Source organism: Panthera tigris, chromosome E2 (assembly GCF_018350195.1).
Source record: "Panthera tigris isolate Pti1 chromosome E2, P.tigris_Pti1_mat1.1, whole genome shotgun sequence".
Lineage (NCBI taxonomy): Eukaryota > Metazoa > Chordata > Mammalia > Carnivora > Felidae > Panthera > Panthera tigris.
Window position 1 is genome coordinate 34,071,947 of NC_056674.1, and position 23,135 is coordinate 34,095,081.

General features: G+C 54.6%; 1 protein-coding gene across 1 annotated transcript; it reads right to left on the reverse strand.

Annotated features, from left to right (window-relative positions):
- Positions 1–1,212: 1,212 nt before the first annotated feature.
- LOC102965717 (plasmolipin) lies at positions 1,213–21,438 on the reverse strand. Its single transcript, XM_042968751.1, has 4 exons — positions 21,197–21,438; positions 5,601–5,774; positions 3,298–3,420; positions 1,213–2,201 (listed from the first exon to the last, which is right to left on the reverse strand). Exons 1-4 carry the CDS (start codon positions 21,329–21,331, stop codon positions 2,085–2,087), a joined length of 549 nt encoding a protein of 182 aa, XP_042824685.1. The 5' UTR covers positions 21,332–21,438; the 3' UTR covers positions 1,213–2,084.
- Positions 21,439–23,135: the final 1,697 nt, after the last annotated feature.

The window sequence follows — 23,135 nt, forward strand, 5'->3', positions numbered from 1 at the left end:
TAAACTCTCTCCTTATGGCTTAATCATGGAATGACTCCGTTTATCATATTCTGAGCCACTTGAGAGTAAAAAGCAATCCTGTTAGTATCCACACCAGGACAACAGGCAGGCCGTGGGCCTGTCCCAGGCTAACCAGGACATGGGTGTCTGACTTAACCCCATCCCTCTGTTCTGGAGCAGGTCCCCCACAACTGTTGGACTCAACAGTAGCCCCCACCTGCAGGGGATCTGTCCCGAGACACCCCCTCCCCGTGGATGCCTGAGATCCTGGATAATACCGAACCCTCTTCACACTCTTTCTCCCTGTACGTCCACACCTGTGACAGAGGTTCAATAGAAAGGCATGGTAAGAGGTTAACACCAAGAAAGTAGAACAGTTACAACAATATACTGTAATTAAGAGTTACGTGACGGTGGGCTCTCTCAAAATATCCTACTTCCTATACTCTTGTGATGATGGGAGGTGAGGTCTGGCCCCCAGGCTGAGATGAAGTGAGGTGACTGGCGCAGCTTGACCCTGCTGGTAGCCTCAGGAGGAGGACCGCCTGCTCCCAGGCTACTAGCTGACCGCGAGTAACTGAAAACGCAGAAAGCGAGAACGTGGATAAGGGGAGCCTACGGACTACTGGAGTTACATCCTAATTATCCCCGGGTTTTTGCAAAAGGACCAAGGGGTGCCCAGAAATGCCCTCCCCTCAGCCTACTTACTATCCAAAGCATGTTACTCTGTGGCAGCAGAAACATAAGCTCGGTCGGGAGGACTTCCTCTCTGGGGTCTGCCGCCGGCCCCCCGGATCCAGCCTGTTGTTCGCGTTGATGACTTGATCTCTGAACTGCGCACTTTCAAGGCAGGGGACAGGATGGCAGTCTCGCCTTCAGCAAGGTGACCTTGATGTGCCTAAAGCTGGGATGACTGGCTTAGTGTTAAAAGGACACCATTCTGAGAATGGGCGGGGGGGGGGGGGGGGGGGTCTATTAAATCTGTCAGGACAGCTGGCATGAAGGGGAACTATCCCTGGCAAAGAAAGCAAGCAGGAAGGTACTCAGGTGGCCTCAAGTCAGAGTAGCAGCTGGGGGTGCTAAGTCCAGAACCGGATTTTGAACCTCCCAGTACAACATTTAGCTGCGGCTTCCTGGGCTGTATAAGCGTCTACAACCATGATTACCCAACATCTTTTCCAAATAGGTTCTTCCAGCTTTATTTTTGTAAAAAACAACAAAAAAAAACCCAAAGAGAACCAAGTCACCAAGCACGGGACAACTTACCAGGCAAGGTCTTGAGTCCCTCCCTCCTCCATGTCCCATGTGCCTAATCAACAGCGTCCGGGAAGCAGGTGGCACGGTTAGCTTTTCCCAGAGGGGATATTACAAACAAGGGCTTGGGTACCGGACGGAAACCTGGCCAGGTTTTTAATCACTGAGAAGTTGCTTCTCAGTGCTTCTCAGACCGATTGCTTTAAATAACTGGTATGTTTGAAATGCAGGAAAAGGACAACCATGCTGTCAGAAATCCTAACCCTCTTTCCACAGATGACTCCCTAGAAGCCACCTGTTGGCTTGAGGGAGGGAGGGTCAGGTCAGAATTGTGGTTGAAGGAATGAGGCCGGTTTCAGAGACCTCGCTCTGCAGTCCCAGGGCAAAGACTAAGGTAAATACGCACGGCTTGTTAGGCTTATTCTACGGTGGGCCAGCGGCTACAGGTCTGGAGTCCTCGTTAGTGTATTTAGTGTTGGTGAGAAGACTGGGCTCCAGCCTTGGACACTGGAGTCTTCTAAAGACAAAGCAGAGAGTCCCGCGTCCCCCGTCACCTTCCACTAAATACGGGGGACGGGCAGGTGGTGTCAGCCATGGGCCTCTCTCCAGCCCAGGCGCTTGCCGACTTGGGCCAAACCAGAGGAAGGATCCCGATTCCGTAGGAGCGCTGGGTGAGCCCGGGTCTGAGGAGCAGAGCGGAGCAAGCGTAGTCCCTCCAGGCCGACTCCACAAAGGGCTCAGGCCTCGGGCTTGCAGGGCGCCCCGCGCTGTGACCCAGCTGTGACCCAGCTGCAGCCTTCGGCCCCAAGGTGGGCCATGACACAGGTGGCCTAGGCGTAGCCGCCAGCCATCTGACTGGTGGCTGCGTTGCTGCCCACGCCCCGCCAGGCCTGGAAGCTGAAGAAAGCGCTCACTCCGTAGGCAATCATCACTAAACATGCAAAGAACTGAAAGGAAGAAGACACCAAAGCTGAGTTGGTGTGCGCTGTGGCACTGGGGGGTAGGGTGACAGGGATCCGAGTGCCAGACAGACCGCCTCAGACCCACAGTCAGCAAAACCTTGAGCAACACCCTGCCATTAACCAGAACAAGTTGCTCTGGCACCCGCACCAACTCCAACTTAGCCATACTCTCCTACAGCAAGTGTCTGTGGGGGTGCCGATGGGTGCCAGGTTCTGGGGCTGCCGACATTACATTCTCGCGGGGGAATCTATTAAGAACCACACAGGCAAGGTATGTCAGACTGTGATGAGGGCGACTGGATGATGTGCTAAGAGTGACCGAGGGGTAGGAGCTAGTTCACACACACATCAGGGATTTCGTTTTAAAAAGACAACATTGTGATTCCAGGGAATCTTCTGGAATCGGTTCATAGGTGCCCTACGCTAGCACCGGTGGCCATTTCCAGAAGCTCCGTGTCTCTACCACGGATTTCAAAACCATCTTCTTCCTGGTCTAACTCCTGCCCTACCCTGGACTTCCCCTAGGTGTGCTCACCTCTCTGAGCCTCAGTCCTCCTCACTGTGGGAGTCAAAGGGTCCTGTGAGGAAAGGTCTGTGTGGGGCCCCTTGGAGTCAGGCAGGACAGGTGTGGCGGGGGTCACTGGTATTTCACTGGCTACCTCACGGGGAGCCCGAGTTTGGCCTTTCTGAGAGACCCTGTAAATCCCCCCAAATGGTTTAAGCCAAAAGGTTTTGCAAATGCCCCTTTCAAGAAGGGCCGACAGTTTTTAACAGGTCCTCCCAGGGGCATATGACTGTCAATCAGTATGGAACACCCGGGTTAACAACAAAGTTCAACGGTTAACCCAGAACTTCATTTACTACCACAAAGTACTTCCCAAGCATTCTGGTTCCTCAAGGTTTTACTGTTAATTATGGAAGACTGAAAGCTCAGCTTCCCTGAACCCCTGAGATGATAACCCTAGCGGTGGTGGATGCTGGCCTCAGTCCAGAGAGTGGTGGGAGTCCTGGGGCATAGACTTGGTCTGGCCCGTCTCCCCTGTAACTAACTGCCAAGGACGCCCCGGGGAACCATACTCACAGAGGCAGCCGCACGCTGGTTATACGGCCGGGTGCCCTTCAGGGACGTCAGCTCGACGGCGGCAGAGCAGGTGATGAAGGCCGTGATGTAGAGAACGGTGGCGCCCACGTTAAATATCATTAACTGGGGGGCGGGGGGAGGGGAGAACAGGCTTAAGACAGCAGACTCTTCCAGGAAGCGTGGAACCTCTTGGTTCCCAACGGCACCCGCCTTTAGTATCCAGGACCGGGGCTGGGGCTCAAGGAAGGGGAGGGAGACCTGGGTCTTTGCCACTAGAAGGGAAGTCCACATGGGGTCAGGCCGGTGGCCATCTGAGCTGGGAACGTAAACACACCTAAGGCTCAGCGGGGAGGGGACACGATGGGGAGGCCCGAAGTGATCTGGTCAGGAGCAGCGGCGGTCCCAAGAGGCAAAACCCATTGCCAATGGCAGGAGATTGAACCAAGGCCTGCTAAAGAGCACCAGCTAAAGAACTCCAGGGCCACGCTCTTCCATGTTGGCTCGGCGCAAGCTCGGCCCTCCCTCTTGGCACTGCAGGCCTTGGTCCTGAGGCTGGGCCTGGGAGCACCTCGAATCCCTCTCTACCCCGGTGGGAGGAATCTATGTCTGCCTTTTGGCCACATCTTCGGCTCAAGGCCCCCCAGAGTCAGGACCCTGCAGGGTTCTGGACCAGACTGACAGGGAGGACCCTCGCTGACATTCAGGCTGAGTCCCATTTCCCCTGTGCTTGGCCCCTGGAGGCAGTAAATAGTCTTAGCAGACAATGCAAACTGGGGGCCCTCAGGCATGTCTGGTTCAACCTATAGATTTTTTTTTTTTAAACTACCAACATTCTAGAAGCACCTGGGTGGCTCAGCCGGTTAAGTGTCCGACTCTTGATTTCGCTCAGGTCATGATCTCACACATGGGGCTCTGTGTTGACAGATCAGAGCCTACTTGGTATTCTCTCTCTCTCTCTCTCTCTCTCTCTCTGCTCCCCCCACCCCCTCGCTTGCTGGCTCATTTGCTCGCTCACTCTCAAAATAATAAACATTTAGAAAAAATAAAGGTTATTTTCAATAAATAAAAATCACCAACATTCTAAAATCAGATTTCATATGAAAACCTGAAGATTTCATATAAAACTTTCGATCCTAAAATATCAAGAGTTGGCACCAGGGGGCCTGCACTCCCGCTAACAGTAGGAACTAGGAGAGGTGGCTCCCTATGGCATCCCTACAGGTGGATGCGGGGTCTCCGGAACCCCTCCTGATCTACTTCACTCACTCATCTTGCCCGGGCCCTGTAGGGTGCTGGTGGCCCCTGTCCCAGACAATGACCATCTGGCGATCCCAATCCAATCTTCTCTGGATGCAGTCAAGCCTTCCCTGCCCTATCTGCTAATGGGCCCAAGAAAGGAGCCTCCTTCCATCAACAGCTGGGGCTAGAGCCCCAATCAGGGACACTGAGGCCTCGCCATCTCGGGAGATCTTTCTTCAAGGCTCCTGGGACACAGAGCAAGGGCTGGATCCCAGCCAGGAAGTCCGGCCACCCCTCCTCATCCCAGGATCTTCCCTCCAAGCCCAGCGCCCGCCACGAACACTGCCTGGCTCCTGCCAGTGATGTCAAGATCTAACAAACCCGGTCTGTCTTGAGGATGACTCACGTTTCCTCGGTTTAAAAAGTCATTGAATTCCAAACAATGCCGCCTAGTCCCAGCCTCGCTTGTCTTACAATCATGTGCCTCTCTTGCCTCGCAGCAGAGCTGAAAGCCTCAGACCCCAGCTGCAGGGGTTTTCCGGGTCAGAGAAAAAAGCCCAGCAGCTCTCTGTGTGTCTGGCCGGGGTCCTTCCTATGGACGCTCTCAGCTCTGTGTCCCGAGGAGACTGGCCCGGACGAACCTGGGACACCACCCTCTCCCAGGCTGTGAGGGCCTCGTCCCGGGTAATTCCGGACAGCTCAGCCCAGCCTCCAGACACAGGGCTGCCAGAGTCCGACAGACCCTTGGCAACACGGGAATCCCCACTGCCCCCAAAAAAGGAAAAATACTTTCAAGATCCCAAATGGCCTCTGGGCTCTCCATTCAAGAGCTCCTCGCTTCTACTCCCTCCCACGGAGAAAGCCAAACCTGTGTCCTCCCTGGTTTGTGGCCATCGATCTTCCCTCCCCCACTCGGCCCTGCAGGCTGGCTGAGGGCCAGCCCCCACGAGCCACTCCTCACGTAGGGAAGGTCCTACCGTCACAGCGCCTCCCCGAGGCAGAGGGGTCAGCCTGGAAGCACCCCCGCCCCCCCCCCCCCTCCCCCGGCTCCCACCCAGACTCACCACCAGTGGCCAGGGCACCATGTACAACTTCATGTGCAGCTGAAACAGGTAGAGGATGAAGAAGACAATTGTCACCAGCCAGAGGAAGACAGCAACGAACATGACCCAGCCGTAGGCTGGGTACAGGTGGTACGGGGTATCGGCAATCAGGGCCCACACCAGCAGCCCCAGCACCTGGAGGGACGAGACAGGGCCAGAGTCCCCCAGAACCCCCACCGCTCTGGCTGGAGGCCACAGGGCTCCCTCTGCAGGACACATTTCTCATTTAGTCGAGAAAAATATTTATCTGGCTCCTACTGTATACCACCATGTACCAAATCCTCAGGTGAAATGTTAACATACCGTGGGACACCTTCCCTGCTCCTCCAGTCTGGGTTCTAGAACGTTCTTTTGTGCTCGCATGGCCCCCCTGGGCACCTACCACCCAGGACTGGGATACTGTTTCCTTCCCAGCCTTTGAGTTCCCTGGGGGCAGGCCAATGACTGTCTCACCCATAGCTGCACCCTGGCTGCCAGTACCTGGGCTCAGTAAAAGCTGCTGAAAGGTGAAGTCGCCATCCTTGAGGGATGGACACAGTCCAACTTCCAGAGGTGGGAAAACCCACAGCCTGTGCTGTCCTCCCACCCAGGGCCTCAGGGTGACTTCCACGTGACACCCTACCAAGCCCTTCCCACCTTCTCTGACTCTCCTAACTGCCTCTCTATACAGGTGCTACCATCCCCAGTTTCTCAGGGAGAAACTGAGTCTCGCACCATTCCCACATGGCAGGGTGGGCTCCAATATCCCTGCAGTGTGTGAAGCAGCTAATGGCATGGACCTTGCAGCCCACTACCTGGTTTTAAACCCTGCTCCCTTCCCAGCTGTGTGACCTTGGGCAAGTTCACGACCTCTCTGTGCTTTGGTCACCCGATCTGTAAAATGAGTATAGTGACCATACCTACCTCACAGGGCTACATCAAGGACCCGTAAGTTCACGTATATAAATGGGTACAACAGACGTTTGCTTTTATTATTCCCCGCTGGATACACTGCCCTCCGGGCCACGGGGAATTCTGCGCAGACAGGCTGATACCGGCTTGGGGAACTTGGCAGCGTGGGACTGAGCAACGGGCTTGCTCTGAGGCACGGCCCAGGAGGCTCAGGAGAGCCCACAAGCAACACCTCACATGTAGCCATCCCCGCCTCCTCCATACCTCTCCTACCCTCTTCCTTGCTGCCCAAGACCCCTAGGCTGAGGCGTCCTCCCTTGTCCCCAAGGGCATTCTTTGGAATCTCTGGAGCTAGGCATGACTCAGGTCTGGCTGCTGAGGCAGGGAGGGTCTACCATGGGGCTTTGGAGAAAGGCTCCTTTGCTGATGAAGATGCACAGAGAGAGCTGCCCTCTTCTTCCTTGGGTGGCACCCAGGCACGTGGCAGCAGGCCTCGCAGTGACCTTGCCACAGCCTGAGAATGAGCAGACCGTCGGCTGGATCCCAGAGAAGCGCCTCAGAAGCAAGATCCACCTCTAGCCGCTGGTCTCAGAGACAAAAAGTGCCCCCCTCCCGCCCCCCAGGCCAAAAGCTCCTCTGCCGGCCAGTGCTGGGCACCTGCTAGGCACCCCCACCAAAGTACCCCTGCCAAGGACCAAAAGGGAGGTTTCAGTACCCATCTCCCTACACTTGGGGGGCAGGGCAGGAACGGCCTTAGGTGAGTGGGCCCGGAGTCCGGCAACCCCTAGAGCGACCTGTGACCTTCCCTTCTCGTCCTCCTGCCGCTCGGGCACAAGAGGCTGGGGAAGGGTGTGGTTGATTGGCGTCCCTCCCACAGCACCGCTGGAAAGTGGGAGGTGGAGCCCCAGGCCTGGGAGCCAACAGCTAGGGGTCAATCCTGCCCATGCTGTGGGACACCGGGCGAGCACCTTTCCCTCTCTGTGCGGCTCCCGGGGCAACTCCAGTCCGTCCACCAGAATGCAGGCCCCGTGAGGAATCCAGGTTTGGTCACTGCTGCATCTCCGGTGCTCAACAGTGCCTGGCATATACCTGCTCAATACCTATGTGCTCGGAGCTAACGGGCCTCAGTTTCCTTACCCATGAAGTAGGAGTCAGACACCTGCCCTGCACAGGTGCTGTGTACTAAAAGAGGAAGCAGGTGTGAGTCAGTGAATGTGCTGCGGGCCTTGCCCTCCCCTCCACCCGGGGAGAGATCTCAGCCCAGGGCGGGAGGCGGGAAAGGCATCCACTCCTCCTCTCCAGAGCCCTGCGCCTGTTCCCCGTCACCCAGTGGGGTGGGTCCGCAGGGACACCACCCATACTGCACCACGCCAGCCTCAGCTGCCCCATCGGAGATGGGCAGGCCCACTTTGCAGGTGAGGAAGGTGGGACAGGTGGCAGGGCTTTGCCCACAGGCACACAAACTGGGCACAGAGCCGCTCCCAGTGAGGCCCGTGAGCCGGGTTGTCTCAGCCCATCGCCCCCACCTTCTACCACCCATCCTCAGCATACCCTGCTCAAAACAAAGCAGCAGGACCCTCCCAGGTGAGAACTCGGCACATCAGGGACAAAGAATGATCTTAAAGTAGGGTCCTTACAGGCCTCCATGCCATTGTGCTGCAGGTTCCAACTACCTAAAAGGAAGTTGAAAACGCAGTGCAATGAAAATCAAGAAAAGACCAATTCGGGGGCGCTTGGGTGGCTCAGTCAGTTAAGCGTCCAACCTCGGCTCAGGTCATGATCTCACGGTCTGTGAGTTCAAGTGATGCACTGGGCTGTCACCGCAGAGCCTGCTTTGGATCCTGTCTCCCTCTCTCTCTCCCTCTCAAAAGTAAGGAAATACTAAAAAGGAAGGAAGGAAGGAAGGAAGGAAGGAAGGAAGGAAGGAAGGAAGGAAGGAAGCAAGCGACCAATTCGGTCTACCCTAATGTACACCTATGAATTATCAGTATTATTACTCCTAGATTTGGTCGCAATAACCACTTAATGCTCTCCAGCTCGGTGCCGCACGGGCCTCTGGAAAGCACCTCCCCTTTTATTTCACCGTTTCCCTGTAACCCCCTCACCAGTTGGTACTATTTATTTTCCCCATTTTCCAAACAGAAGCTCAGAGGGAAATGAGCCTGTGGTCACCCATGATCACCCGTGGGTAAAGGGCAGGGCGGAAGTTGAACCCAGATCTGTCCTCTGGAACCCAGGCTGCTGATGGTTACTTAGTGTTGTGTGAAAAATGAGGACACTTGAGCTGTCTCCTGGCTCTGCCCTGCCCTCCAGCCCTGGTTTCCAGACCAGCAAGCGCAGCCTCGGAGAGATGAGCTGCTAGATAAGCAGCAGGAATTTCTGGTGTCCCTCCTGGCTGCGCCCCGCTGGCCCCGTGCCGCGGTTTCTGCCTCAGACAAGGAAAAGTCCACTTCTCCATCTGAACCAGACAGACTGGTTTTTCCCGTCCGCTCTCCCCCAAGAATCCCAACGGGGCACCCCAGGCCAGGGCTTCAGGGAGACCCCACTCAGGACAGGGCACAGCCCCACATCTGCCGACCCCTCTGCCAGCCTGAGCAGCCCTCCTGCTGTGGACCCACACTTTAGCGGGAAGAAGGGGTCGGAGGGCTTGTCCTATGGTCCACTCTAGGAGAGTAAACACCACTTTTCAGAAGGAGGGGGACAGCGGTAGGTAGCTGAGGGCAGAGAGCAGGAAGCCGCCTGTCTCCAGGGCCTTACCCGGGCCCCTCTGTCCGCGACAGTCACCTTGCAGCTCTGGTGCCCTGAGCACAGGCCTCGGCACGTGCGTCTCGCTGAGATCATTCATTCAACCAATATCGAAGTGGCCTTTACCTCCGGGTCCCTGTCTCTTGCCTACACATTCATCATCTGCCCCCGTGTTTCTCTGTGAGAAACAGACACACAAACACAGAACCAAACCTTATCCCCTCGCTCCTTTAATGCATCCCTTGCAACATCTCCTTCGGGCAAGCACTATAGATAAAGAGAACTGTCTGGAAATCTTGAAGGTGCAGGCCTTTTTTTTTAATCCCCCTGAGAAAAAAATCTAAAGACTTCAGATCCGAGATTTTTCTCTTTAAATGAGGACTGTCAAAAAGGACACATTCACGCATTCCCCAGGACCTTTGCACCTACAAAAGAATTTCTAAACAATTGAAGAACAGCGATATTTTTGTTAAAATCACCTGCAAAGAGGAGAGATTCATCACAAATGCCAGACAGAAAGGCGTTCCTTGATTAGGATGGGCCCTGATCCAGTGACTGGTGTCCTTATAAAAAGAAGGAAAACGGACAGAGATACACAGAAGTAGAAAGCCATGTGAAGATGGAGACAGAGACCAGAGTGCTATGTCCCCAAGCCAAGGAACACGACTGCTGGCAACCACCAGAAACTAGGAGACAGGCAGGGAACAGGTTCTCCTTCAGAGCCTCCAGAAGGAACCCACTATGCCCACACATTGATTTTGGACATCTAGCCTCCAGAACTGCGAGACAATAAATTTGTTTGAAGCCACCCAGTTTATCGGTATTTTCTACAGCCCTAGGAAACCAGTATGTCTTTCTCAGCAACTTTTGACTGCAGATGAATGTCATGATCTGACCTGTGTGACACCGGCATCAGTTCTGACGGAAGGCTGGCCTATTAATTCACTGGGTTCGAGCTCTGGCCCTGCCAACTTCCTAGCTGCGTGACCTAGGGCAAGTTGCTGAACCTCTCTGTGCCGCAGTGTCCTCACCTTCAAAAGGCGCCTACCTCATAGGGTAGTTCTGAGATTAAATAAATATAAGGTACTCAGATCAATACCCAACATGGGTTTACCACTCAATACATGTTCTACTGTAATTATCAGTCTGAGAGGTTGGAATATGGGTTTTCCAATCCATTCTCTGCCTGGTTCCTGAGGTAGTAACAATGTGTGCAGTTCCTTGGGGCGGGGGGGGGGGGGGGGGGGGGGGGGGGGGGGGAGTCGGGGAGGCCTCCCTCAGGTAAAGAATGTATCTAACCTTAAGCACCAGACACCGTGTATTAAGTGATAAGCGTGTGCCCCACCCGTCTTTCAGATAAGGCAGCTGGGCTTATCTGGAGAGGAGGCCCCAGAACGTCAGGCGGCCCAGCTCAGTTCTAGAACACCTCCTGGAAGTGTACTCTCTGTTCCTCACAGGTTGAAGGGCCCTAGGCAGAACACTTCAGCCCTTAGACCTCGGTCTTCCCCTTAGTACAACAGGAACAGGGAAGGTCTGCTTAGTGTTCCCCAAGGCTCCCTTCAGTCTGGGCCTGGCACTCCTCAATGCACACCCCCTCCCCCCCAGGGGGACCCAAAGCCCTCTCCCCCCCCCCCCCAGTACGGGAGGGACTCCAGCAGCCCAGCACTAAGCTAAGTCCTCTCCCACCCAGGGACAGTCACCCCCACTCTCCTAACCCTCTCCACTTCTGGGCCAGGTCAGACCCTTGTGGATTTGCTGTGTAGCCTTGGGAGAGTCACCTAACCTTTCTGGTCTATTTCCTCATTTGACATGTGAGACAGCTGGGCAGGCACACCTATCCTGATCACCTCGCAGGTGTGTCATTGCAGGTAAAGGAAAAAATTAACAGCTGTAGGAGTCCGGAGTGACTTCGGGGGCTGTCAGACTGTCCCATCCCCAGAGTGAGGGAGCCACGAGGAGGGACAGCACCTCAGAGCCTGGAGTCTGACACTGGGGACTCAAACTCAGCCAAGGCAGGCAGGTCACAGAAATGGCCAAGGTGGGTCAGGTGGGGACTGCGGAGCTGAGAGCAGCCTGCTGGCACCTGGGGGAATGCAGCCCAGGGTTCCAGGACTTCCAATTTTCCAAGAGACACTAAACATCTGAATTTCTATGTGAAATTTTCAGCTTCTTAAACGTTGACAATAAACCCAAAGGTTTTGGAGACGATATGAGGATGGGGCCCGCCCAAGAGCCCCCAGGACTCCCTTCTCCCCACTGCACCATCCAGGAAACTGAGGTCCAAGGGCGACATGAGCCCTTCCGGGGTTCCCCCTCACAGGGACACATCTGGGCAGCTGAGGACACTCAGAACTTGGCCTGGCCAGGCCCAGTCTCCACCCCCGCCCTGGCCCTTCTCCCTACAGTGAAAGGGACTTTATGGGGACAAAAAGCCACCCATTGTGTCACAGGAGACAAAGGCGCAGGGGACAGAGGCTCCGGGTGCCTGAACTGGCCACAACAACCCCACGCACCACCCCCTCCCGGTGCAGAGGAGGCGGGCTTGGGGGTTAGGCTCCGCGGAATTCCCGCTCTGTATACTCTGAGCGCTCGCTGTATACCCTGTATACCTGAGCACTCAGGGGCCCTGGGGCCACCTCCCGGCTCCACCAGGCCTGGCACCGTGTTTACCTCCTCTCAGCCTCCCTTTCACTGGAAAGCGGGCACGGGAGAGCCATTCGGTCACTGAACAAAGTCTCCTGAAGGCCGGCTGTGCGCCAGGCTCCCTTACGGACCCTGGGAAAGAAACACAGAGCCTGCCACCAGAATCTGCGCACGCAGCACGTGGCTCTCCCACCCCGGGCTGTGGCAGGGAGCACGGGGACGGGAATACTGGCCCAGGGTCTGGCTCACCCAGAGGCAAGGCTTTCCAAATGCGGCTTTTGTCACATTACTTGTTATTCTTCAGTCTTGAGTCTCGGAACTGAAAATTTTAAATCCCAGAGGTGGAAGAGATTTCTGCACACCCACCCCAGCGGCCCAGCTGCCCCTAGAGCCCCCTACCTCCAGTGCCTGTCAAGGAGCCCGCTGCTACCCTGTTACTTTGTGGTCTCCCTCAGAGTTTTAGAAAAATCTTCCCAATGGACTGCCTCCTGCTTATCCCCGGGCCAGTTCCCATTCTCCACTCCGGGGCCAGACAGCCCATTTCACAGATGAAGAAACCAAGCCCTTAGAAGATCTGGACCTGGCCCAAGGTCTTACACAGTAGGGGGCGGGGCCTGGACAGTTCTGTGGCCCACCAGCTGGAGACGCCCAGAGGAGGACGGGTCTCCATATTACGGGGTGGGGGGGGAGACCAGGGCAGAGAAGGGGCAGGGCAGACCTTGAACCCTGGGGCAGAAGGGATGACAGAAGCTTATGTACTTAGCACCCTGGGGGGCCTGGCACCACAAACAGGTCCCAGTCCCGCCAGTGACCCTCCAGAGAGAGCTGGCTGTCGGGAGCATATGGAACTTCACTAAACCCATGCAGCCTGGCCCCACCTGATGGGGAACGGGGTGGTACAGAGAGCCTGAACTGAAGGTCATCCATACTCCCTGACCCTCCTTCCTCAGACACTGGCTCTGGTCCTGACTCTAGAACTGTTGTGGGTGACAACCCACAAGCCCTGCCCCATCTTAACTTCAAGGAGGGACAGGTGACTCCATCTGGCCAGCCTCATATAGGGTGGCAGGTCATCTGATGTGTGACTCCCTCACCCCCAAATGAAAGCTAGAATGACCTAGAACAGGCCCAGGTCTATCGCCTAGCAGCTTGAATGCTGAGCCCTACATGACCTTCGGCCCTTGCCTTCGTGCCCTAATCTCCCTATGAGACCCTGGGGTGCCACCCTGGCCTCTCCCCCTTGGGCAAACAGGACAGGCCAACCCAGACCAACAGCAAAGGGCTTGTTAGTATCGAGGGCTGAGCTCACTGGGCTGCCAAGAAAAATAGTTCACCCCTCCCTGCCCACCATACAGGTTCCTGGTGGCCATGGGGACCAGGGCGGCACCCCGGTGGCTCCCCTAGACTTTCTATGAACAGGAGATCAGGGCCCGGTCCTCACTGAATCCCGCCACACAAACAACTCACCAGCTCTCAAGGGCTGACCAACACCTGACCCTGCCACACGGACAGAAACAGCAACCATCCACCAGAGTGGACGGCTTTGCAGGCTCCTTCCATTTATACCTGGTTAAGGAGACCACCCCAGGTCACCCAGCCAGTAACCCGGAATTCAGGGCTACTGCTTGCTGCTGCTGTGTGTTCATGGGAAAGTGTCTTCCCCAATCTGAGCCTGAGGGGCCTTCAAGTGCCACCTTTGTAGTTTTTGCCATACCCACAAACTACCTGTACTACTTTTGGACTCTGTATTTTCATTTAAAGGTTTGTCAATACGTTATTTCATTTATTTTTTAAATACATAATCTGATTTTTTAAATCCTAATCTGTAGGACACGGGAGGCAGTAAAAGGGTGTTTTTGACCTGTCTCCCTCCTCCCCTGAGACTCCACTTCTTCCCCAGGGGCAACAGAGAGTGGTTTCTTATGCATCTCTCCAGAGATCATGTGCACGAGCACACACACACTCTTTGGACAGGTGTCTGGCTACAGTCTCCCTATTTCTCCCATACAAACGACAGTATTTTCTTAAAATGTTGTTATCTTTGAGAGAGACAGAGACAGAGCACAAGTGGGGGAGGAATAAAGAGAGATGGGGAGACGCAGAATCCAGAGCAGGCTCCAGGCTCTGAGTTGTCAGCACAGAGCCCGACGCGGGGCTCGAACTCACGGACTGTGAGATCATGACCTGAGCCGAAGTTGAATGCTTAACCGACTGAGCCACCCACGCGCCCCAAATGGTAGTATTCTACACACAAAGTTTTGCACCTTGCTTTTTTCACTTAACCGTACAGCCTGGAGGCTGTTGGCCATCACATACAGAGCTGCCTTATTGTTTTCTCCAAGGGGTAAGACATTATCTTTTTACTAGCTGCATGGTACGCTATTGTACAAATGTATAACAATTTACTGTAATAGCGTCCAATGCATTTCAATTAAAAATAAACAAACTGGAGGGGTGGTGCCTGGGTGGGTCAGTCGGTTGAGCGACTGACTCTTGACTTCGGCTCAGTTCGTGTGATCAAGCCCCATAGTGGGCTCTGTGTTGACAATGCAGAGCCTGCTTGGGATTCTCTCTCTGCCCCTCCCCTGCTGGCTCACTCTCTCTCTCTCTCTCTCAAAAACAAAGAAACATTTATTATTTTTTTTAAATGCTTATTTGAGACAGAGAGAGACAGAGCATGAACGGGGGAGGGTCAGAGAGAGAGGGAGACACAGAATCCAAAGCAGGCTCCAGGCTCCGAGCTGTCAGCACAGAGCCCGACGTGAGGCTCGAACTCACGGACAGCGAGGTCATGACCTGAGCTGAAGTCAGCAGCTCAACCAACTGAGCCACCCAGGCACCCCACAAAATAAACAAACATTTATAAAAATATATATATAGAAGTCTGTGTGGCATAAAAAAAAAAAAACAACACACCATGACCAAAATCAAAAACAAAACTAGGAAAAAGATGTTTGCAAGTCATCTGAAGCTCCTAGCAATTGAAAGACAGACTTACAACTTTATAGAACAGAAGAAGTATACAAACAGACAACGATATATAAACAACTCTTAAACATGCTTTTAGGGGCGCCTGGGTGGCTCGGTCAGTTGAGCGTCCAACGTCAGCTCAGGTCATGATCTCACAGTTCGTGAGTTCAAGCCCCGCGTCGGGCTCGGAGCCCGGAGCCTGCTTCCGATTCTGTGTCTCCCTCTCTCTCTCCGCCCCTCCCCCGCTCACACTGTCTCTGTCTCTCTCTCACAAATAAACAAACATTAAAAAAAAAATTTAAAAAGCAAACCATGTTTTTTTAAAGGTCAACCTCACTCATAAGAGAAATGCAAACGCTACTTACTGCCCGTGCTACCCTGACCTATCAGACGGGAGCAGGTGCTAATTCACCAGGCTGGTGACCCCTACGGAGGGCGTGTGGCAATCTCTCTCAAAATCACACACACATACCCTGAGCCAGCAGTCCTACTTCTGGAAATGTACTGTACAGACGCACTCAGGGGCTCGCGTGAGATCATTCCTTGAGACAGCGTGTGCAGCAGCAAGAGTGGAAACGCCACGTGTCTGTCCACAAAGGAACGGGGCCGCTCAAGTCACACAATGGAACGCTGCAAAGCCCGAAGACCAATGTGATCGTGCTCCACACGCGGAGACAAAAAGACTGCCAAGACACATTTTTGAGTGGAAAAGGCGAAGTGCGGAAGGACGTGGAGAGACCATATCCCTTGGGTAATGTGGGGAGAGGTGTGCCACATGTGCGTTTCTCTCCTTAAAGAGAAAGTCTGAGAAACAAGGCAGCTGGGAAACAAGAGTGGGGGGTGGACAGGGCAACTCGAAACCAGGAAGGGACAGAGATTTGTCACCGCGCTCTTGCCCAGGCTATTTTATTCTGAACCGCAGTAAATATATTACCTATTAAAGAATGAAGAACATAAAGGATCAGAAAAAGAAACACAGTGCAGTGTGTGCTGACATAGAACATCCCCAAGGGTGTTGCCAGGCAGGTGGGCACACACACCCAGTGTTCCCATCTGTGGTTTTTAAGCGAGGACACGGTTATGTGTAGAAGGCTTCGACTCAGCGGGGACTACGCCTTCGTACAGGTGGCTGCCTCGGGGGACGCGTCCGGGATGAGAGAGACGAGGCTTTCATTAATTACCCTTTGCGTTGTTTGAATGTTTTGCCATATGCCTGTATAATTTTCTCAATACAACAGTTTTGAAAGACATACTATTTGTTAGAGAGAGAAAGTGTGAGCAGGGGAGGGGGGCAGAAGGTGAGAGAGAATCTTAAGCAGGTTCCACGCTCAGTGCACAGCCGGATGCGGGGCTTGATCCCAAGACCCTGGCATCACGAATGAGCTGAAATCAACAGTCCGACGCCTAACCGACTGGGCCACCCCTTAAATGGGCCCCTCGACAGGGAAACAGTGACACTAGGGCAGACCCTGAAACCGTTAACAGGGAGGGACACAGCTCGGTATGACAGAAAGGATCTCAGGTGCCTGGCGTGTAAGAAAAGCAAAGTGCTGGACAAAGGATACAGAATAAAAGCATCCATGTTTTTTTTTACAATGTACAGGAAAAAGAACCAGAAACACCCAACAGTGGTCCCCTTGAGGAGAGGGGCAGGTGATCCAAGAACAACTTTGGCCTTCTGTGTTATAAGTTTTGACATTTTAAGGAGAGTGTGCTCACATATTTACTGCGAATACTCAACTCCCTCCTGGCAGGACCAAATGGGCTTGTGGGTGGAGCTAACAATACAAAAGCCCTGGTTTCCTCTGGACACACGAGGCAGAAGAGGAGCTCGCAGGGCCTGGAACGCCGCACCAAGGAGGCTAAACCCCCAAGTCTCAGTGCTCAGGAAAGAGGAAAGCCCCGGGAGGCCCCGGCACTGCAATTCCAATGTGGCTGACCTCTGCACGCACTTCTGAGACCCCAACCACCTCACCCGGGGAAGCCTCCTCCCTTCCTCCTGGAGGAGAGAGGTAACTTGCCCTGCCCCCCACCTGGAGAGGAACAAAGTGCCTGCGGGGCGGCTGGGGACAGAGCCAAGATCACCTTAAGGAAGAACTTTCTAACACTCCCAAATACGCAAGGATGGAGCAGGCAGCCTTGAGAGGAACTGAGCTCCCCGTCCCTGGAAGCATGCAAGCTCGAGGGACCTCTGGAAGCAAGCATAAGAACCCTAGGATTCTATGGTTTTGTGAATCCTAACTGCCCTTCATTCCAAAACACGCTGCACCAAGCCCTTTACAGCATCATCTTTCGTATTCCTCGCTATCTCACCATCACTCTTTTACCGACAAGGACACGAAGGCTCGCTCCCCCCAGTACTCTGCAAGACCCATGGATCACAGTGATCTAGTGACAGGTGAAGCTTCTGAGAGCTGTTCATTCACCTGCAAAAAGGAAGGACAGAAGGTACCAAATACTGACAGCCCTGTTGCCACAGTCTATTTATCTGGGCTTCTGCGCCTGAGGCCTCAGGGATGCCTTCTGACTGCTGGACTTTTACACAACCTGTTCTGAGGTTCATTTGTTCGGAATCTCCTTCTTACTACTCCCTTCCTTGTAACTAAACCCTTCAGAGCCCACTTCTGTCAGGAAGCCTTCCCTAGTGGCCCTGGCCCCTGACGAGTCTCCCTTCCTGAAGTTCCTTTCCTTCTGCTCCAAAGCACACCAGAAACCTCCACCCCCCCCCCCCGCACCAAAAAAAAAAACAAAAAAACAAAAAAACCAAACACAAAACAGGAGGCTAGAGCCAAGCTTCGGATTCCCAGATCTGAGTGCAAATTCTGACTGTGACACTCTACCAGGTGTGACCTTATACAAGTTCCTCACCAGTAAACCCAGGTAGGATCATCTTTTCCCCCAGGGCCACAAGTACCAGCCGACCACACGTTGCACAACTTTCCTGCCACATCCTAGCCACACAAAGATTGGCAGCATCAAAGCCTCCAGTTCTTTCTGGAACTCTTTATGACCAAGAGTTATCTCTAGATCAAACTCGTCTGCTTGCTTTTTAGATGCTACCTTCATAAATGCATCATGTTTCCCCCTTTGCCTAGGCCGCTAGGAAACTCAACAAAGAATCAACAGCCTTCAGGGCATGACCTTGTGGTTCCTGAGTTTGAGCCCTGTGTAGGATTCAGCGGCTTCCCACTCTCTCCTTTCTCTGCTCCTCCCCCACTCGCCCGTTCTCTCTCTCTCAAAATAACCTTAAAAAATAATTTAAAAGAATCAACAACCTTAAACTTGCTATAGATTCCTAGTACAGTGATCTCTTTTTAGCTCTCTTTAAATCAACCCTTCCCCCTCCAACACACACACACACACACACACACACACACACACCAACTTCAAGAAATATATTACTTTAGAGGTGCCTGGGTGGCTCAGTTGGTTGGGCGAGCTACTCCTGATTTTGGCTCAGGTCATGACCTCATGGTTCGTGAATTCAAGCCCTGTATCGGGCTTCTCACTGACAGTGTAGAGTCTGCTTGGGATTCTCTCATTCTCTCCCTCTCTTTAAATAAACAAACAAGCTTTAAAAAAAAAAAGCAATGTATTACTTTAACTTTTCTGCTGTACATGGCTTAATATCACATTCCATTTAAATTCTTTCTGGACCCAGATGTGGGGGTGATAAATCAGTGAACACTGAGGTTCTTCAGGGCACATTTAATACCAAAAAGCACATCTCCTTCCCAAGGAGCTGGGGCCTTTCTGCCCACCCCTCCTCCCTCCTCCCACCATTTCTAGAAAACGTCACCAAATCCTTTGGGAAATAAAGGAGAATTAGCTTTCATCTCCCACTTACTGTCTCCTCCATGCAGCCTTCCCTGATCCGTGCACAAAACGTTCATCCTCTGGGCACCTCCCTCACAGACTAAGAGCTCCTGGAGAGCAGGCAGGTGTCAGGGATGACCTCCATCACTCCCTCAAAAGCACCACACCTGTCACCTGTGGGAGCACAGCTGACCGTGGTAGTTAAGAACATGAGCCAGAAAAGTCTGACCACCCAGGGCTTAGATCCCAGCTCTCTCACTCTGTGAAATCTCGGACAAATAGCTAACCTCTGAGCCTCAGCTTACTCACCTGTAAAATGGGGAGAATAAGAGGACAGAATGCCCTTGCCAAAGAACCTGGAGCATGGTTCGCACCTGACTGGTGGGAGCTTTCATGGCTTCCCAGCAGATGGCGGTGCCTGTTAGGTGGAACCAGGAAGCCATCCATTGAAACTGTCTTTTGTGGCCAAAGAAACAGCTCAGGAAACAGCTTCTCCCACAAGTGGATTGGTTAAGGCACTAAAAGGTGCAGGTCTTCAGAACTCTGATGAGAGACCCTCATCCCCCCACCTCCAGGGGCAAAGGCACTTCCGGGAGGGCAAAGGAAGGCCACCCCACTCACACCCAGTCCCTAGGAGTCCGGAGACCTAAGTGCCAAGCTTCCCCACAGGCCTCTACACTCTACGTAGACCTCAGTGTTGATATCTGTGCAAGGGGCCCAGATGCTCAGGGCGGGGCTGCTGGGCCCACAGGGACCCCCAAATCAGAAACAGCCTCCTGCAGAGGAATCGACCGGGGATCTGGCAGGGACAGCAGGGCCCTCTTATGTGCTCAACCCCAGCTCTCTGTTCAAATGCAAAAGATGCCAGACAACCAGGATCACGGCCTAGGGTTCCTAGGGTTCCAGCCCACCAGCCTCTGCAGAGCCCCGTAGAGATCTCCCCGTTGTTGCAAACCCCGCTGAGGCTGCCAGCTGAACAGGGTTCCCATCTCCCGCGGTGGTACTCGAGGCCCTCAGCTTCCGACCTCCTCAGAAAAAGGGCTTCAACTCCAGCTTCACCAACCGGATTCCTACTCCCCCCAACTTCCTCTCCACTCACCCATCCCCAAGCCCTGCTCACACAGCACCCCACACTCTGAACCCCCTTTCCTTCGCTCTGCCACAGAGTTCAGTGAAGTCCCACTCAAAAGCTCCCTCTCCGAATTCATCCCCCCTCTCCTCTGCCCCCAGGGCCCGAGGCTCCCACCCAGGAGGAGCACGGCTCCTGAGAGGTGCTTTCTACCAGCCGACTTCAATCAGCCCCCAACCCGACCTCCTACCCACCTTCCAGAATCTCCCAAACAACTGAGAGAAGATTACAAATGTAGGTTTCTGGGCTGCACTTCCTGAGATTCAAATTCCAATTCCACATTTCTTCCGGGGTGGGGATCAAGAATCTACATTTTAAACAAACCTCTCCAAGAGTCTGAGACTGGGATGGAGGAGGGGGCCCCAGGGAGAGATTTGTGAAGTTCTAAAACAGAGCCAGCACTGACCCAGGTGCAGATGGAGGCGGGCAGACACCTGGGCGGCGGAAATCTCGACCACCTAGACTTCCAGCCTGGCAGTCAAGCTAGGACCCGGCAGGAGGGGACGGCGGGAGATGCCCTAAAAGAAAATGGATCCTGGCCCACCTCCAGTTCCACCCTAGTCCTCTGAAAACGGACCCTCAGTTGGTGGGGAAGCTTCCCACAAGGGCAGCCACCCGGCTTCCTGACTGCCACCTGAGGGTACTATGGGCCTGAACTGATGTGTGGAGGAGTGGGGCGTCCCCACCGGTCTGTCTCTCCCGGGGTGTGCACACGGTCGGGGAGGCATCCGAGCCTTGCCTCTAGCTTCCCACAAATCCCTCCCGCCTGCATCGGGCGGGGTATCTCGGCCCCACCGGACCGGCCAAACCGGCTGGAACCTGGTGGGGCACCCAGTGGAAGCCAGAAAAGCCCGGCTCTCGCGCGGGAGCCCCCAGGGCCGCGTCTAAATGTACGCGCCGGAACGGATGTGCCCTCTTCATTAGACAAGGAGTGTTCTGGGGAGTGACTACGCGGAGCCACTCGGAGGGGACTTTGCCTCACTCCAGCCGAGTGCCCTGGAGGGCTGGGGCCACGTCCTGGCAAAGGCAGAGACTGAGAAAGACAGTTGTGCGCAGCGATTGTGCGTCTGTGAGCGCTCCTTTGGTTGGCCTCCAGTGACCACCTTAGGGCTCGACGGGCGTGCGAGAGCGGGCCCCCGAACGCGGGTGCTTGCAGGGTCTGCAACGGGGAGGTCTCGAGGCGAGAGGCCTCCAGGGTGGTCTCGGGGGCGTGCGTCCCGGAGGCGCCCCGGGATAGGCACCGCGCGTCGCGGCCCACGGGAGCCGAAGGTGACGGTGTACTAGGAGCAAACCAGGCAGCCCCCGGAGCCCCGACTCCTCCCGTCCCGGCCGCCCCCGACCCCGCGGGCCCGCGCGCGCTCACCAGCTGCAGCAGCATGAGCGCACCGAGGCTGGAGCGCACGAAGCCCAGGTCCGGGCGCAGCGCGGAGACCGAAGTGCCGGCGCCCTGCGCGGGGCTGCTGGTCCGCGTGCTCACTTTCGACGGGAACTCGGCCATGGCGGCTCCGCTAGCCTCCTGACGTCGCTCCGGCCGCCGCCGCCGCCGCCCCTCCCGCCGCGAGTGCCCGCAGCCGCGCCGCTCTCCCCGGGGGCTCCGGCTCCGGCGCTCCGCGCAGTGCAGGGGCGGGGAGCCGCGAGCCCTCAGGTGCTGTCGAGCTGCGGCCCCGCCCCCGCCGCGGGACCCGCCCCTTTAACGCTTCGCTCCCCGCTGGCCGCCCCCACCCACCCCGCGCTGTTCGAGGCCGCGTCCCACTTTCCAGACGGGGACACCGAGGCCGCGGCCGATGAGATGGGTCTGTGCCACAACCAGCCTGGACGGCGGCTCCGTTCTCTAGCGAGGAAAGCCGCCTGCCGGGACTCGCCCTCACCCTCGCCGCAGCCTTGACCGCTGCTCCGCGCCCTCCTAGCCCGTCACTTCCAAGCTCAGGGTAAACTCGGCTGGCAGAGCGCAGTGCTACAGGCCCTCTCCTGGATGCCTCCAGGGCTCTGGGTGCCCTTCTCTCTGAGCTCTCTCCTTAGGGCGAGGTCCGCCCCTCTGTGCAGCGCCGCCTAAGGAGTCCGGGAGACCTAGCACCCAGGAGGTGAGGGGCTGAGTAAACTGTGGCTGCACCTGACTCCACTGATGTGGTTTTCACTTCCGAACGCGCTAAGCAGTAACTTAGAAGATCGTTGAGCCTCGGTTTCCTCGTCTGTAATAGAGGGACTGTTGTGTAAAATAAATGAAGCCCCTGACATACCGTGATGGGGGGAAGCCACTCACAAGGTGGGAGACGATGTTGGAGTTAGGGTTTCATTGTTCCACCTGCACCCCGAAACACACGCGCGCATGCGCATACATGGACACACCCTTCGGGCCTTGGAAGCTTGTACAGATTATTTATCAACCAGTGTTTGCAGAACCCCTACTATATGTCAGGCCCTATCCCAGGCCCTGGGGATACAGCAGGTACAAGCCAGGCGAGGCTTCTCAGATCCCACTTTCTACTGGGGATGACAAGTAATGAACTGGGAAGAAAAAATGACTTCAGTGACAAATGCTGTGAGTAAAATAAAATAGGAGGATGTGACAGAGATGGCCAGGAGTCAATTTTTAGATAAACTAGGCACAGAAGACCTCTCAGAGAAGTGACATTTATGCAGAGAACTGAATCATCAGTATGGTCTGCCTTAGAGAAGGCCTGGGAGAACAACTTCGTTAGTGCAAAGGCCCTGGGGCTGGGGGAAGCTAGTTAGTTTGAAGAACAGAAAGATCCTTGCTGGGGCTGTGTGCAAAGAGAGCAAGGGGGAGATTTGACAGGTGGGCAGAGACCAGGTCCCATAGGGCTATTTAGATGATCAGAATAGCTTCCCGTGGCTGCCACCTGAACATGGTGGCTTAAAAAACAAACAAAAACAAAACAAAAACAAAAACAAAACAAAACAGAAATGTATTCCCTTACAGTTCTAGAGGCCAGAAATCCGAAATCAGTTCAGTGAGTCAAAATCAAGGTATCAGTAGGACAGCTGTTTCCTCTGAAGGCTCTAGAAGACTATCTTCCTTGTTCTTCTAGCTCTGGGTGGTGGCCTTGACCTTGACCTGTGACCTCATCTCCCCAATCTCTGCCCACCCAGGTAATCCAGATTACCTTCCATATCAAGAATCTAATCTGCAAAGACTCTTTTTCTTTAGACAGTAAATTTACAGATTCCAGGGATAGGATCTGCTATCTTTGGGTGGCCATTTATTCAGCCTACGCAATAATGGAGGGGAGAGGTTAACATTTTATTCTGAGGACTGGTGGGTTTCAGACAGGAGGGTGACG

What these genes read in the sequence shown, in the direction of transcription:
- LOC102965717 (XM_042968751.1), bottom strand. Translation starts at nt 21,331, where the DNA reads ATGGCCGAGTTCCCGTCGAAAGTGAGCACGCGGACCAGCAGCCCCGCG. An exon ending in CGCTCATGCTGCTGCAGCTG is followed by an intron (nt 5,775 to 21,196) that starts GTGAGCGCGCGC and finishes TCGTCCCTCCAG; the next exon opens with GTGCTGGGGCTGCTGGTGTG. An exon ending in TGGTGCCCTGGCCACTGGTG is followed by an intron (nt 3,421 to 5,600) that starts GTGAGTCTGGGT and finishes CCCGCCCCCCAG; the next exon opens with TTAATGATATTTAACGTGGG.